The sequence below is a fragment of the Erythrolamprus reginae genome, chromosome 1, assembly GCF_031021105.1.
Source record: "Erythrolamprus reginae isolate rEryReg1 chromosome 1, rEryReg1.hap1, whole genome shotgun sequence".
NCBI lineage: Eukaryota > Metazoa > Chordata > Lepidosauria > Squamata > Dipsadidae > Erythrolamprus > Erythrolamprus reginae.
Genome location: NC_091950.1, coordinates 243,750,575 through 243,768,196, shown reverse-complemented (window position 1 = coordinate 243,768,196; position 17,622 = coordinate 243,750,575). Strand labels below are relative to the sequence as shown.

General features: G+C 41.9%; 1 protein-coding gene across 1 annotated transcript; it reads right to left on the bottom strand.

Annotated features, from left to right (window-relative positions):
- Positions 1-1,380: 1,380 nt before the first annotated feature.
- On the bottom strand, positions 1,381-17,544 carry LRRN4 (leucine rich repeat neuronal 4). Its single transcript, XM_070738252.1, has 5 exons — positions 17,303-17,544; positions 10,076-10,828; positions 7,239-7,443; positions 5,097-5,234; positions 1,381-4,015 (listed from the first exon to the last, which is right to left on the bottom strand). The coding sequence occupies exons 2-5, from the start codon at positions 10,770-10,772 to the stop codon at positions 2,758-2,760; spliced, it is 2,298 nt and encodes a 765-aa protein (XP_070594353.1). The 5' UTR covers positions 10,773-10,828; positions 17,303-17,544; the 3' UTR covers positions 1,381-2,757.
- Positions 17,545-17,622: the final 78 nt, after the last annotated feature.

The following is a 17,622-nucleotide window of genomic DNA, read 5'->3' as shown; positions in this document are numbered from 1 at the left end:
GACTATTTGCTGATTAAAATTCCCAAAGGAGGCACTGCCTGCATGTTCAGACTTTCTTCAGTGTTCTTTATTACACCCTGATATTTTCTAGCAGCTGGAATTGTATCTAAGCAGGAAAATTAATTGCTCTATGCCAGTGTTTCCCAACCTTGGGAACTTTAAGATATTTGGACTTCAACTCCCAGAATTCCCCAGCCAGCATTTGCTGGTTGGGGAATTCTGGGAGTTGAAGTCCAAATATCTTAAAGTTCCCAAGGTTGGAAAACACTGCTCTATGCTGCCTAACTTATTTTCGGTCTTCATTTTCATGCCAGAATTACCGGTATCCCTTTATAATATGTAAATAAATATTTCGCTCTTATATTAAAATAGTCTATACAAGAAACACCCCCGATTGGTGTTGGGGTACGAATGTTTGTCTGGTGGTGGGCCTAATCACTGAGCACTTGTTATATGTTGGGTGTGTGTTTTTTTATATTATAAAATCAATAAGAATATTTTTTTTTTTTTAAAAAATTACCGGTAGCTATCGACTTTCTGATCATCATCTGTTCTATCTCTCATTGACATTGCCCTTTTCATACCAAATGAAACAAATAGTTAAGAATCTTCAGAGAAGGGCGGCATACAAATATAAATAATAATAATAATAATAATAATAATAATAATAATAATAATAATAATAATAGACATGATGCTGTGGCACAGATGATCCACTGGAACTTGTGCTGGAACTACCATTTTCCAGTAGCAAAGAACTGGTGGGATCATAAGCCCGAAAAAGTGGTCGAAAATGAGCAAGCAAAACTACTGTGGGACTTCCGACTTCAGACTGACCGAATTCTGAAGCATAACACACCAGACATTGTGATCGTGGAGAAAAAGAAAGTATGGATCATCGACATCGCAATCCCAGGAGACAGCAGAATTGAGGAGAAGCAGCTAGAGAAATTAGTGAAATACGAAGATCTAAAAATCGAGCTGCAATGACTCTGGCATAAGCCAGTGAAAGTGGCCCCAGTGGTACATGGCACGCTGGGCGCAGTGCCAAAGGATCTCAGCGGACATTTAAAAACCATTGGAATTGACAAAATCTCCATCTGTCAATTGCAAAAGGCCGCTTTACTGGGATCGGCAAACATAATTCACCGCTACATCACGCAGTCCTAGGTGCTTGGGAAGCGCCCGACTGGTGATAAAATACGAAATCCAGCATAGTGATCTCGTTTGCTGTGTTTTACTGATAATAATAGTAGTAGTAGTAGTAATAATAATAATAATAATAATAATAATAATAATACTTGAAATCACGAGAAAATGATTGTTAAAATCTTATTCTATAACAATGAAATACATAAGACATTATCAAATCAGCTTCTCTGAATACACATTTATTGTAATGCTTACAATTTCTAAACTTGACTTATTTTCCTATTGTGCAAACTTAACAAAAAGATTCCTTCATATCTAAACTGCAAGGAATAAATGTATGTTGCAAAATATTTAATATTTTACCACTGACAAAAGTACATAAATTGAGTAAAAATAGCAAGTTACACAGTTGATCTTTTAATAAATGCCACAAATAATACATTCTAAAGGAACTTTGTATAAACATTTACCTTTTTTCATAAAGATGAAATAATTTCATTCGGAATTTAAGAAAACAAATTTAAATTAGGAAGGCAAAAGTTGGGGTTGCAATTTTTTCTTTTTTTAAAAAGAAATCATTTTTTTTTTTAAAAAAACCATTGATTCCTAAATTTTAGGTTCACCCTGGAATTTAAGGCAGCAATGATATACATAAATCTGTTGGAGAAGATAAAACATTCTGAATTTTAAGTGATTTCAGTAAAGAAATTATGCTTACAGTTTAAACCTAAACATATTATTCTACTTTGGGCCAACCAACATTTAGCAGTCTCCTATCAAATCCACTCTGGAGGATTGAGGAACTCCCAAAAAGAGCCGGCATAGTGGCAGCTTTAAGAAGACAAAGAAAAATCAGTTTCTCATTCCTGCTGGCAAGTCCGACCTTTCAGCTAATTGGATTAAATGCTTTAAATGCTGGATTATCTATTTTTTCTCCACCTAAAAATAGTCTGACTTTTAAGGATTTGTGGTAGTCGTTTGATAGTTTTCATAATTTTAAATATTGAAAAATAATGTCTGATGACTTCAGTTGGAGAATAAATTTCACAAGGAAAAGCAATACTAAAGCAAAACAATGGGGGGGGGGATCCTCTTTTGTGTGTGTGTGTAAATTAGAGTTTAGTTTAGTTTATTAGATTTGTATGCCGCCCCTCTCCGAAGACTCGGGGCGGCTCACAGCAAAACAATAATACAATGTATTACAAATCTAATAATAATAAAAAAATTAATCCATTTAAAAGGCATTAATAACAATAAAACCCCAAACTATGCAGCCATACACATTCAACCTAGTCATAATAAAAAGGGGGAAAGATAGTAATTATCCCCACGCCTGGTGACAAAGGTGAATCTTCAGCATTTTACGGAAGGCGAGGAGGGTGGGGGCTATTCAAATCTATGGAGGGAGTTGATTCCAGAGGGCCGGGGCCGCCACAGAGAAGGCTCTTCCCCTGGGTCCCGTCAGCCGACATTGGTTGACGGGACCCGGAGAAGGCCAACTCTGTGGGACCTAATCGAGAGGAGGAATAGGGATGGAGGGAAATAATCACAGTGGGTAAACAGTTTACAACAATGGCCTACGTTTGCCAGTCTCATTGCCCCGTTTTATTTTATGGAATAATCAAAAGCAGGATTTTTATAAGATACTAGATGTGTGTTATATTGCTCTATGTGTGTTGTCTTGTATTTTTTACACAGACATACTGACAATAATATGGTAGCTGTGAGAAAGACCCCACTTGTGGCGCCCAGAGCCGCAAAAATAGATGTGTAGCTGGACTTTGTGACAAAGGTGCTGCAGCAAGGATTATGCTCATTCCAGCCTGTAGTTTGGCTTGACCCTGCCTTGTTCCAAGCAATTATGCACACCTGATAGGTAGAACCAGGAAGAAGGTTATACAAAGTGTATTGCCTAGCACTGGCATAAATCTCTCCAGAATTTGTGTAATTCTTTTTGCTGCCTGTAGGACGGTAGGCAAGCTGGTAGAATCTTATGGCAGAATTCGGGGAGCACCAGTGGATCTGGGCTGACGTGTCCCTCATTTCAGAGACCTCATGAAATCTTGGCGGATCTGGGATGGTGAATTCACCCGACATGCCTGGGCACAAGCAGGAAGACAACTTCTGGAGATCAGCGCAAGGCTTCTGGAGATGCCTGCATGGGTCATAATCACACAGACCCGTGGTCTCGTCTACAGATGCCACTTGCTGGTTTTCATAATCATAGTCATCTGTATAATCCAGTAGACTATTAGCAGATGCAAGATTTGGAAGGGAGGTAGATCTGATGGGATCCTGAAGGGATAGATCATTCTCATTGGAATCTGTTTCGCTGTACGAAATGAACAAATCACTAGAAACTTTGAAAGAAGACGTTCCTGTCGCTTCCGTTCTAAAACTGTGTAAAGTAGAATGGTGCTGGGTTGTGGTATCTTCTTCCCTTTCGTTCGTTTCAATTGTGCTCACTTCAGGAAGCTCAGTAGAGAGTTTTCCCAGGTTTGCTGAGAAGTCTGTAGTAAGAGGTGCAGTAGTCAGTGGGTGCTCTGTAGATCTATGAACTGCTTGCTCGTTGTAAGCCAGAATGTCTGCCTTATCTGGATCCTTCCTTATTAGGTCTCCCCAGGTAAAAGATGTGCTTTGAGGGATGAAGGAATCGCTGAGAGACGTTTGAGGCAATGTACTAGAGTCGGCCAATATTTCTGTAGTGATGCTAGTCAAGGTGTGGTACTCTTTGCCTTGAACGAAAGACAAGGTCGATTGCATAGTTGTCTGAGCTTGACACTGATCATAGAGTTTGGACAACAACATAGAAGAAGATGTTTCTTTATCTCCTGGAGAAAAATAGCACATGGTCTCCGATGCCCTGAAACAGGAGATCAAATCAATCAAGGTTTGCTATGAGGTAGTAGAAAGATGTAACGTGTAAAATGCCACAATAGTTCTATATCTCTCATTTGTGTTTTTGGGGGAATGGCTTTTAGCATTCTCGTTCCAGTGTAAAAGTTCAACTTTGCCTTTTACCTTATTATGTTAAGACTATCTTGGGCTCTGAGGAAGTAGGAGGAATCAGAGTGAAGTCTGGATCTTTGGTGGATTTGATTGACTAACTTTAAAAGTCTTAACTGAGAACTGTCTCTAGTTGCTTATAATCTACACCAGGGGTTTCAAAGTGGCAGCCCGCAGGCCAGATGCGTCACATAAAGGCCACACCCACTCCAGCTCCACAATTTGATGCCACCAATTTGACATTTGTGATTTAACACCCCCCCTCCTCCATTTAATGTGAAATATACCGTACCAGTGCTCAGTCTGTTTGTCACTGTGTGCAAGTTGCTGATGACAACCAAAAGTACAACTGATGGGCCTATGCTCTCCTATCTGAGAGTTGTGTTAGTCTTTAAATATGACCCCTATACCTTTCGAAAATGGTAACGTAGGGATGGAAGACATAAGATGCGATGCCTTTTTCTAAAATCAAACTCATAAATTTGAATTTGGTACATATTTCTGTTTGCGTTTCTGTCTTTTAGATCTTGCCGAGTCAAGAATTTTTAAAATTTATTTTAAAATTAAAAATCCACACAACAGTTCATGAAAATCCACACAACAGTTTTTATATTTTTTATATGTTGTGAGCCAACCTGTGTCCTTGGGGAAGGGCGGCATATAAGTCCAATAAATGAATGAATGAATGAATGAATGAATGAATGAATAAGCCAGCCAGCCAGCCAGCCAGCCAGCCAGCCAGCCAGCCAGCCAGCCAGCCAGCCAGCCAGCCAGCCAGCCAGCCAGCCAGCCAGCCAGCCAGCCAACCAACCAACCAACCAACCAACCAATAACAGCACTAAATGCCTTTGGATCCCTTATTACAACAACTCCTACGCTTTAAAAAGCTAATTTGGCCTCAAAACTGGAGTTATCTTCATTCTAATAACCCTTCTTACCTCTGTAGAAAGACTGTGTTGGGGTTTGACAGCAACCAAGAAATTGCACAATCACAAACCAAAGGATTTCCATAGAGGTTGATGGAGATAGTATGCGATGAAGTGAGATTCCATTGGTTGAAGTTGCTCAAGTTACAGCTAGGAAAACAAACAAACAAACAATAAACAATTTAATATCTGCATGAGAGGTGGTCCTTGACTTACAACACTTCATTTAGTGACCAAAGTTACAATGGCTCGGAAAAAAAAGGTGACTTAATGCCCATTTTTCACACTTACGATCACTGCAGCATCCCCAAGGTGACATGATCAACATTCAGATGGTTGGCAACTGACTCATATTTATGATGGTCTGCAGTATCCCGGGGCACTTTGTGACCTTCTGATGAGCAAAGTCAAATGGGGAAGGCTGATTCGTTTAATGACTGTGTTATTAACATAGACAATTGTAGTGATTCACTTCACAGCAGTTGGAAGAAAGGTCGTAAAATGGGACAAAACTCACTTAGCCACTGTCTTGCTCAGGGTCGGAAATTTTGGGCTCAGTTGTGATTGGAAGTCAAGATGTTTGCTTTATTGTCAGAAATGGTGGAGAGAGATTGTATTCTATACAATCCCCCCCCTACATTATACATCTGTCTACTCTGCAGCCTCCTTGATTTTCTGATATGAAAAATGAATTTTCTTATGAAACTTCTGTTTGTGATTTATTTTGAGCCTATCAATAACACTAGCAATAACATTTAGACTTATATACCGCTTTGCAGTGATTTATAGCTCTCTCTAAGCGGTTTACAGAGAGTAAGCATATTTTGCCCACAACAATCTGGGTCCTTATTTCACCAACCTTAAAAGGATGGAAGGCTGAGTCAACCTTGAGCCTACTGAGATTCGATCTACCAAATTGCTGGCAGCTGGTGATCAAGCAGAAGTAGCTTGCAATACTACACTCTAACCACTGCGCCACTGAGGCTCCATCAGCCCAGGTGGCTGGAGATTGCTGGAGAGACGATTATAAAAGGAAATATGGTTTCTCTTTAGTAATACAAACCCAAGGAGATTCTGTCTCGGTAATGAGAGTTACCATTTTTTCTTCATGCTTGATAAAAATAAAAAACTAACTTATTTTCCATGAATACGGGAACATTTTTACAGGAGCATACTATGATAAAAAACACCAGATGATTGAACTATAGCTGAATCAATTATCATTACAAATTTAACTTAATACATTCAGGAATGAAGGAGGGTTGTGATGAGTTTCATGGAACCTAATGACCTGTGTTGTGGTTAGCTCTGGCCCAGCTCCTGCCCCAAGGATTGAGGAGGTGGATGTGGGGGAAACATCAACATGTCATAGGCCTGTTTTGCTGCCGACAGAGTCAGATGGTGAATTGTCCTCTGCAGAAGGAAGTGACGGTGAGATGGAGGAGGGGGGCTTGGAAGACAGCCCAGGAAGAAGACAATCATCCTTATCTTCCTTAGATTCGGATGAGGAAATAATGATAGACCCACGCATGCATAGAGCTATGCATAGGAGTGAACAGCTTCAAAAGTATTATAGGAGGACTGGTTGGGTGGGGTTCAAGTAATTAGGGCTGCTGTTAAATTGGCAGCGTGCTGGCCTCACAGTGTGGAGATTATCTGATCGTACTGGTTTGGACCGTGACTTGCTGTTTCAGGACTCTGTTTGTTTATTTTTGAAGACTTTGAAACCAAGGCAGAGCAAAGCGTGTGTGTTTCAACTCGTGGAAGAAGGAGGGCTGTGACGTTTCTTCACAGCTGCTAGCTAAGTACTTAAGGACGGCTTAAGGGGTTTTTACAGCTTACAAGTTTGTTTTGGGAAGAGTGCTCTTTGCAATAGAAAAAGGGTGCTTTGTTTCATTTGAATTTTGTGATAAAAAACATTGTTTTTGAATTTTCAAGTGTGTGTGTGTCTGAATTTTTTACCCTTGAATTTTCGGGAGGCTCATACCATAGAGCCCGGCAGAACAACCTGTAGATATGTCAGTCCAACAAATTCTCATCCCCAATCTATTGGCTAAACAAAATTGACCTTGTAGCTCAATAAGTTTAGAAGGAAGCCGCTGAAAGCTCAATTAAGACAGACCCCTGCTAACAAGTAGACACAGGAAAGCTTACTTTTTAAATATTAGGTTGTCCACATGAGGTATGTGATGGAACGATTCAGTTTCCACTAGACTCAGTGCATGGGAATCTTGGCAGTTCAATTCGCTTAGCCTGGACAGACTGCGCAAGACAGCTGGATCCAGTCTTCTTAGCTTTGGCATTTGTGTTAGCTGGAAGAAGAGGAGGTGTGGTAGATCTTTGATCCAGTCTTCGTGAACTGGGAAAAAGGAGGAGGAAGAGGTCAGATGAAACAAACAACAGACTTAAGGCGATAATGACTTGAAAGCACCAGCGGGACCTATGGACCTCAAGATGCTGAAATTCCAGTAGAATTTCTAATTAATTCTTCCCTGCAGGACATCCTCTTTCTTACTTCTGATCCAGGGAATTGTAGGTTCAGTCTTCTGTGCCTGACCATATTTTAAAAGCAGACTATTTCGCAACCACAATAAAAGAGAGATAATTTGTGAAGAAGGAATTGGTTTTAAGATCTTTCTGTCTACTCGCCTTATATTTGAGGTAGATATGAATAGAGAACTTTTGAATAATTATTAATAAGTGTGCTGGTTGATATTAATGATGCTTAATCATAAACATCATATCAAACTACAATTTAGAGAATAGGCAGCTCGGAAGCTCTTCAGCCATGGATAATTTCTGCATCAAATCGGACCTCTCTGCTAAGAACCTTTCGATAATTAGCTAGATTCTAATACTCACAAGCGAACATGATGGATCGGGCTGTGGAAATAGTAATTCAAACTACCTGTTGACCCTGGGTTTCTTATTTTGTTCTGTGTTGTAAATGAGAAACACAACTTACAGTAAGCCACTGTAAAAGTACACATACAGTAAGGCCTCACCTCTTGCTGGTGTTACGTTCCAGACCCGGCCGGGATAGGTGAAATCCGCGATGGGGAATTTATCGACTGATAGTACTTATTTAAGTATTTATATTGTAATTGTTTGGTAAGTTTTCATTGTTTTAAGTGTTTATAAACCCTTCCCACACAGTATTTATTTTAGATACAGTATTTAAATACAGTATTTACAATTTTAGATATATTTTTTTTTTAAACCTGCCGATCGAGTTCCGCGGGCTGTTTAAATCTGCCGATTGACTTCCTCAGAAACCCGCGAACCAGCAAAGATCCGCGAATGATTTTTCTCATTAATATTTCTTGAAAACCCGCGATGAAGTGAAGCCGCAGTAGGTGAAGGGCAATATAGCGAGGGACTACTGTACATAAATGCCTCATCTATTAGGTGAGAACCCTTAACATAAAATGTGGGCATTGTTTCTAAGACTCCTAATATATAGGTATCAGGACGAAAAAATATCTGGGAGCTGGAATACTAAATTTACCCATTCTTGGTTTTTAAAAGTGAAACTAGATGTTGCTTTCCTAAGCTTTCCTGAGATTCTCATTGAATACAGTATTACTTTTGAGTAATATTATACAGGTGGTCCCAGTAGTAATCGGCACATTAGGTGCTGTGCCAAAAGACCTCAGCTAGCATTTAAAAACAATAAATATTGACAAAAGCCCAGTATGTCAGTTGCAAAATGCCACCGAACACTTGGGAAGTGTTCGACTTGTGATATTGTGATATGAAATCCAGCATATCAATAAATCTCATTTGCTGTGTATTACTATTTTTTGTGATGATGATGATGATGATGATAATAATAATAATAATAATAATAATAATAATAATAATAATAACTTGTGATATTGTGATATGAAATCCAGCATATCAATAAATCTCATTTGCTGTGTATTACTATTTTTTGTGATGATGATGATGATGATGATGATGATAATAATAATAATAATAATAACTTGTGATATTGTGATATGAAATCCAGCATATAAATAAATCTCATTTGCTGTGTATTACTATTTTTTGTGATGATGATAATAATAATAATAATAATAATAATAACTTGTGATATTGTGATATGAAATCCAGCATATAAATAAATCTCATTTGCTATGTATTACTATTTTTTGTGATGATGATGATGATCATGATGGTAATAATAATAATAATAATAATAACTTGTGATATTGTGATATGAAATCCAGCATATCAATAAATCTCATTTGCTGTGTATTACTATTTTTTGTGATGATAATAATAATAATAATAATAATAATAATAACTTGTGATATTGTGATATGAAATCCAGCATATCAATAAATCTCATTTGCTGTGTATTACTATTTTTTGTGATGATGATAATAATAATAATAATAATAATAACTTGTGATATTGTGATATGAAATCCAGCATATCAATCAATCTCATTTGCTATGTATTACTATTTTTTGTGATGATGATGATGATGATGATAATAATAATAATAATAATAATAACTTGTGATATTGTGATATGAAATCCAGCATATCAATAAATCTCATTTGCTGTGTATTACTATTTTTTGTGATGATGATGATGATGATGATGATGATAATAATAATAATAATAATAATAATAATAATAATAATCTCATTTGTACAAATTAATGATTGTTCTACCTTGAAAAAGTTAAAGAAATCCCTCAAATGGGAAATTCTTGTCTATAAATTATCTTTTTATTCAGATTTTAGCAAATTCTAATTAAAACTGAATGCAACTCTATTATGGATTGCCCATTATCCCCAGGCAACGTTAAGATTAGTTGTTTAGCATAATTAGAAGTTACAACTTTGGGAAAGACCATGTTTTGCCAAAGTCTTCAGTCAGAGTTTAGAAAACTTTACAATCAAATTTTACACCCACCTCTACCATCCCACCCAATTTGATGGGACTTGTCATTCTTCCAGTTAGACTTTAACACTTACTCCTCTCCAGAAAGGTTGCACTGAGGTCAAGGCTGATGATCGGAGATTTTCCGGCTTTTTCAGTAGACTCTGAATGGTGGGACAAGTTCATTGCAAAAGCAGATTCCAGAATCCCCATTTCCCCATCTTTTCCCAGCCATGTGGATGACAAGTTCAGGACATGCAGCTGAGGGTAGCAGGAGAAGGCGAATGGCTGGATCTCTCGGATAGGGTTTCCCGCGAGAGACAACTCTTTCAGATTGTCCAAAGTAGTAGCAATGCAGGAAGGTACAGCCAAGAGCAAATTGAAGCTCAGATCTAAGAAATGTAAATGGCTGAGATTTTCAGTCCCCCATATCACCTTCCGGATCTGATTCTGTCTCAAGGAGAGGATTCGAAGTTTGGGAAAGTAAGCCAGATCTCGGCTATTTAATTCTGGCAAAAGATTGACACTCAAATCCAGATCTTCCAGAAACTCCGGCAGACATTCAGGGAAGGAAGTGAGATTTTGATTCTGTATGTGCATGGTGGTTGATGTCCTGTTCCTCAGCTCCTCACAAGTCAAGCTAGTAAGGTTTTTGTTTTCCTCCAAGATATTCTGATGAATCAGCAGGGACAGAGCCTCCCCAACTTCTGATATGGCAGGACTTGCCTTCTCTGTGGGCCTAGCAGTGACGATTCTGACAAACAAAACTACACAGGCCAGGAAGCCGGACATTGTAGTCCTTTAAAAGCGCCTTGGATATGAAAAGGGAGCTGTTTTCAAAGGATAGGCTAAGGGAGGAAAACAATATTGGGTTAATTTTAACTCATTATTAAAGTTAATTCCCATAGAACAATGTTAAAGTTAATTCCTGTAGAACAGTCTTCTCAATTATATTCTGTTAATTAATCAATCAATCAATCAATCAATCAATTAATTAATTAACAGAATATAATTGAGAAGCACTGTTCTACAGGAATTAACTTTAACATTGTTCTATGGGAATGCTGCTAATCCTTCAGGATTAGGTGGCATAGCAGTCTAATTAATTGATTGATTGATTGATTGATTAATTAATTAATTAATTAGACTTCTATGCCGCCTACTCCAGAAGGACTGAGGGCGGCTTACAACAATTTAAATTACAAATAACAACAATAATAAAAAGAAGTCAAGAAAAAACAGTCTAAATTCTAAAACCCTGTTTAGTATGTCTCGGTGCAGCTAGGCTGCGAGACCTTCGACATATGCAGAGCAGAGTTTAAGGTAAGAGTGTGGATGTGTGATACAGCCAGTAACGACACAGACTTAGTGTGTTAAACAAGTATTATTTACATATATGTATATTTACAAGCACAAAGCAGAAATAAACAACAAACCGCACATAGCAGCACAAAGCAGAATATACAGTGATACCTCATGATACGAACTTAATTGGTGACGGGAGGAGGTTCGTAAGGTGAAAAGTTCGTAAGATGAAACAATGTTTCCCATAGGAATCAATGGGAAAGCGATTAATGCGTGCAAGCAGAAAACTCACCCCTTTTGCCTCATTGCTGCCGGCATTCAGATCGTTCGGGGGTGGGTAGAGGAGGGGAGAGACGGGGGGGGGGGGGAGAGACAGTGCAGACTGCCCAGAGGGAGCCTCATGGGTGGATTGGGTAGACAGTTACTGTCCGGCTGCAATGACTCAAAGGGAAGGGAGGCGGAATACGGGAGGAGGAGGGAGGCAGCCTCCACGCTCCAGGAGCTAATTGGCCAAAGACGTTCCCAGCCCAGCGCTTTTACATTGATCCCTTTCTCCGCCTCCCTCCCAGCCTCCGGACCGCATTCGCCTTCCTCCCACCCGCAGCCGACTGACCGTGGGATCCTTCCCGAGCTCGGAGAGCTTCCTGGGAATGAAAGCTCGCGAATGCAACAAGGGCGAAAGCCAGTGCTGCGAAGACCAGGCGGCGCTCCAGAGCCTCTGCGGCATGTTAAAGACTGCCTCCTGCCTGCCCCTGCTCTTCTGCCAGAGCGGGGACAGGCAGGAGGAAGTTATGCCGGATATGGGCGATAGGTGGGACAGAGGGGTGGGGTTAAGCCTCCTTTGGCGGCTGGGGAGCTGCGCGGCTTTGCCTTTTGCTGGGAGGGCAAGTGAAGGGCCGGATCTCCTGCCTCCTGCCTCCCCCCCCACCCAAATGTCTCCGCTGTAGCAGCTGCTACAATAGACTTCCACGCCTTTCGTCCGTGCCTGGCGGGAGGTGAAGAGTGCTTTGCCCAGGGCAAAGTTGACAGCAAGCAGCTCCGCAGTCGCCAAAGGAGGCTTAACCCCACCCCTCTGTCCCACCCATCGCCCGTGGCCGGCATAACCCCCTCCTGCCTATCCCCGCTCTTCTGCTGGCCACGGGCGATGGGTGGGACAGAGGGGTGTGGTTAAGCCTCCTTCGGCGACTGCGGAACTGCGCGGCTTTGCCTTTTGCTGGGAGGGCAAGTGAAGCGCCGGATCTCCTGCCTTTTGCCCAGCCAAACCCCCAAATGTCTCCGCTGTAGCAGCTGCTACAATAGACTTCCACGCCTTTCGTCCGTGCCTGGCGGGAGGTGAAGAGTGCTTTGCCCAGTGCAAAGTTGACAGCAAGCAGCTCCGCAGTCGCCGAAGGAGGCTTAACCCCACCCCTCTGTCCCACCCATCGCCCGTGGCCAGCAGAAGAGCGGGGATAGGCAGGAGGAGGTTATGCCGGCCACGGGCGATGGGTGGGACAGAGGGGTGGGGTTAAGCCTACTTCGGCGACTGCGGAGCTGCTTGCTGTCAACTTTGCACTGGGCAAAGCACTCTTCACCTCCCGCCAGGCACGGGCGAAGGACGTGGAAGCCTATTGTAGCTCGCCCATGGCCGGCAGAAGATCGCTCTTGCCCGGCTTCACACGAGGCATCAGGTCAGCATTCTGGGCGGGCGGGCGGCGGACGAGGAGGGGGAAAGCCTCCTGCAGCAGCTGCCACAGCCGCCGGCTTCCCCGCCGCCCACCCGCACAGAATGCTGACCTGATGCCTCGCGGGGAAGCCAGGCAAGAGCGATCTTCTGCTGGCCATGGGTGAGCGGCGGGGAGTCGGGGCTGCTGGCAAGCGCCCCAGCCCGGCTGTCACCTTTAAAAACAGCCGGGGGGCTCCCCAGCAGCCTCCCAAAGCCAAACGCCAAACCCGAACTTCCGTGTTCGGCTTCGGGAGGCTGCTGGGAAGCCCCCCGGCTGTTTTTAAAGGTGACAGCCGGGCTGGGGGGCTTCCCAGCACCCCCCCAACCCCGAACCCGGAAGTTCGGCAAGAGTTCGGGGTTCGGGAGGTTGTTGGGAAGCCCCCCAGCCCGGCTGTCACCTTTTAAAACAGCCGGGCGGCTTCCTAGGAGCCTCCCAACGCCGAACCCGGAAGTTCGGGTTTGGCGTTCGTAACTCGAAAAAAGTTCGTAAGAAAAGGCAATTTTTTTCTGAACCCCGGGTTCGTATCACGAGTTGTTCGTAAGATGAGGGGTTCGTATCTTGAGGTACCACTGTACTCCCCCCACAAGGCAAAGGCAAAGAATGAATGCGCTATCCAGCATCATCATCGGAAGAAAGCGCTGGCGCCCTCTTATGGTAAACCAGCCAAAGTCCTTAAAGGTATATTACTTCTGCAAAGGTACAAACTACAATTAGTAATTTACGTACATGGCAACTCCAATTACTGGTGAGTACCATGTACTAACAAACCCTAATTAAAACTCATAAAGACAATTCAGCAACATGTGTACTTGCCATTCATACAGATTCATATGTCCCTTCCAGGAAGAAATAAACATTTTGCACCCCCCCCAACTCTTTGCTGATGCGTATCTCGCAGCCCGGCCCAACAAACCTGCCAATCTCAAATTGCGCCCCACCACGAGATGTGCGTCCTACCAGCTAGCTCCATTGCATTCCTTGGCATTGTGTCCAGGGCAGCCTATTCTAAAAGAAAACATCTTTCGAGTTCAAGCTTGATTGAATTTGCGAGACATTTTCTTTTACAACGGGCTGCCCTAGGCACAACGCCAAGGAATGCAATGGAGGTACTGGTACAAGTGTCAGGTAGGATGCCCATCCTACTCCCTGCGGCAAAAAAAGCATGTTCCCCAGGGTCATGTGCCCACCTTGGTATTCCATGCCCTTCCCCCAGTGGGATGAGCCCAGTGATGGGCTACCAAAATTTTTACTATCACACTGTGGGCGTGACTTATGCATTTTGTTTCAACATCTTTCAGTGAAAATTGGGTACTCTGGGGTGGAGCTCCAAATTTTGTTACCGGAACTGCGTTCCTGACCGTTCCTGTAGGAGCCCATCACAGGATGCGCCCCATTATTTGAGAAGCAATGCCATAGAAGTACCCAGTATTTTACAATGTCCATTCATTAAAATATCATAAAAACTGACCTTATAGTGGGAATGCGACTGTGCAAGCTACCATGGGCCTCCCTAGGTACGCCCATGTTTCATCAACACTCCGCGGCTTGCCCTGGCTGCCGATCAGTTTCGGTCACAATTCAAAGTGTTGGCAATGACCTATAAAACCCTACATGGCATTGAACCAGAATACTTACGGGACCGCCTTCTGCCACACGAATCCCAGCGACCGATTAGGTCCCACAGAGTTGGCCTTCTCTGGGTCCTGTCGATTAAACAATGACGTCTGGTGGGCCCCAGGGAAAGAGCCTTCGAATTGCCTCCACCCTCCCCATCTTCCACAAGATGTTAAAGACTGATCTATGCCGCCAGGCATGGGGGGACTAACTCCCCCCTCTCTTCTGACTATAGCACTTGAGAATGGTATGACTGTGTTGTATTGATTGTTTTTAATATTAAGGAGGTTTAATTCTACTTTTATTAATTGGATTTGTATTATTGTTTACTGTATTTATTGTTGTTGTGAGCCCCCCCGAGTCTTCGGAGAGGGTCGGCATACAAGTCTAATAAATTAAATTAAATTAACAGGAATAAAAATGCAACTGGATTTGGTCTTGAAATCCAGCCAGAGGCTCTCTTAAGTGGCAAATAGACATTAATCACTAATTGGGATGGCTACTTTTTATTTATGAGCATTTTATCCTGCCTAGCTCAGGGTGATGAACACACACAATACTTTTTCCTCCAAATATTTCCCACAATAAGCAACCATGCGAGTGTGAGTTGAATCAGCTGGCTTTCATGCCTAAGGCAGGACTAGAAGTCACACACTGCCAGTTTTTAGAAGAATAGAATGGAATGGAATGGAATGGAATAGAATGGAACGGAACGGAACAGGACAGAACAGGAATGGAATGGAATGGAATAGAATAGAATAGAATAGAATAGAATAGAAATGGAATGGAACGGAATGGAACGGAACGGAACAGAACAGAATAGAATAGAATAGAATAGGAATGGAATGGAATAGAATATAGAATATAGAATATAGAATATAGAATATAGAATATAGAATATAGAATAGAATAGAATAGAATAGAATAGTATAGTATAGAATAGAATAGTTGGAAGGATGCTTGGAGATCTTTCGTCCAACCCCCTGCCCCGACAGGAAACCCTACATAATTTCAGATATTACTATCACTACACCAAAGTGACTTGTCCACTATTTAGCCAATTATTTATTCTTCATTAACATTCATTCAGATTATAGACATGTCCATCCACATATTCTATCCATTTAGAAGTACGTTCTGGGCAATGCAACCAACTTTACTATTTAATAATTTAATCCTGTGCTATGCCTGTCTTGCAACTTCTCAAAATTTTTCCTTTTTTGGGGAAAAAAAACAATGTTTTTTTCTTTTTTGACTCTGTTCTTGGTGGCTAGCACACCCACGCACACCCCTTTTGGCACTTGAACCAAAAAAGGTGGTTCTTTTGCCCGTTTGAGCAAACTTTATAATCAAAGATGATGGCATGGATTACAGCCAGTTTATTCTTTGTGTAGCTGCACATCCTTTCTTCATTCTGAAGCATCATTGGCTCTGCACAGATCATAAAGTCAAAGCAATACCCTCCTAATGCTTTTTTTGGGTGTGTCTGTGTTGATGGAAGTACAGAAATCCAGCAAGATGGAAAATTGCTGAACAGAAGGTTGTACAATGTGGCCAATCATACACGACCAGCCTATAAGTCTAAGAACCCTTCCAGGTTCCATTTCTAAAATAAAATGCCCTTAAGTCGGGAGTCGGGACTAGAACTCACAGTCTCCTGGTTTCTAAATTGAAAAAAGGTAAGCAGCTTGTTCTATATTCACTAGAGTAAATACATTTTAGATATTACGTCCATATATTGACTGTTGTAAAGTCAACAACAGATTCTACCAACACTAAAGGGATGGTTCTTGTTCAGCAATAACACCCTGCAGCCTCCGGATGAGCTGCCACAACTTTGCCACCAGCCCCAAAAGATTGATTTCAAAACCCCTTTTGCTATGCTCCAAAAATCAGATTCTCGTCTCTACTGAATCTGGTGGGTGAAGCCTCAAGATCAAACTGACTCCCCAGACATCTTGAATACAGCTCATTTGTCTGGAACCTGCACCATATTTCGGACATAAACACTCTACAAAATGTCCAGAGATATTTTACTAGAAGAGCCCTCCACTCCTCCACTTGTAACAGAATACGCTACGCAACTAGACTTACAATCCTAGGTTTAGAAAGTTTAGAACCATGTCGCCTTAAACATGACCTCAGCATAGCCCATAAAATCATCTGCTACAATGTCCTTCCTGTCAACGACTACTTCAGCTTCAACCACAACAACACAGGAGCACACAAAAGATACAAACCGAAAGTAAAACGCTCTAAACCCGACTACAGGAAATATGACTTTAGTAACCAAGTAGTTAATGCATGGAACTCATTTCCAGACTCTGTAGTATCATCACCTCACCCCCAAAACTTTACCCTTAGACTATCCACTGTTGACCTCTCCCAATTCCTAAGAGGTCCGAAAGAGGCGTGCATAAGTGCACCAGAGTGCCTTCCATCCCCTGTCCTAATGTTTCTCTTTTACTAGTATCATGTATATAAATATTATATCTTTGTATACCACCAATACATACATGACAAAACAAACAAACAAACAAATAAACAAACAAACAAATAAATCTTGTTCAGGAAAATCAAGCTTCATTGGTCCTCGCGAGGGCGAGAACAATGCCAGTAACATCCCGCCACTTGCCTGGAGCAACAGAAGATGGGACACTTGCAGAACTCCTCTTTAACATGGAAGTGAGAAGAGCTCACCTGTGCAGCCCTATGGTCCACTCCACCTTGGGTCAATCTCCTCTTTCATTTAGCCAGTGTAGATCTTGAATGCCACCCTCCGAATCCAGGGGAAATATCCTGGCTCCCTCTTGGTCATCAGTCTCTGTTTGAACTCACCTAGCAGCGCAGAGTGTCTTGGGGAGAGATTCGGGGTTAGCCACGCTCCCTGATTTCCCAGCACTTGCTTTATGCATTCCAGTGACTCAGCACTGACGCACCAGTGGCTGTGCTCGCTTGCTCCAGGCCCCCTCAGCCATCCCTCCCTCCCACCAAACCCCCAGTGTCTGTTCGTGGGTGTG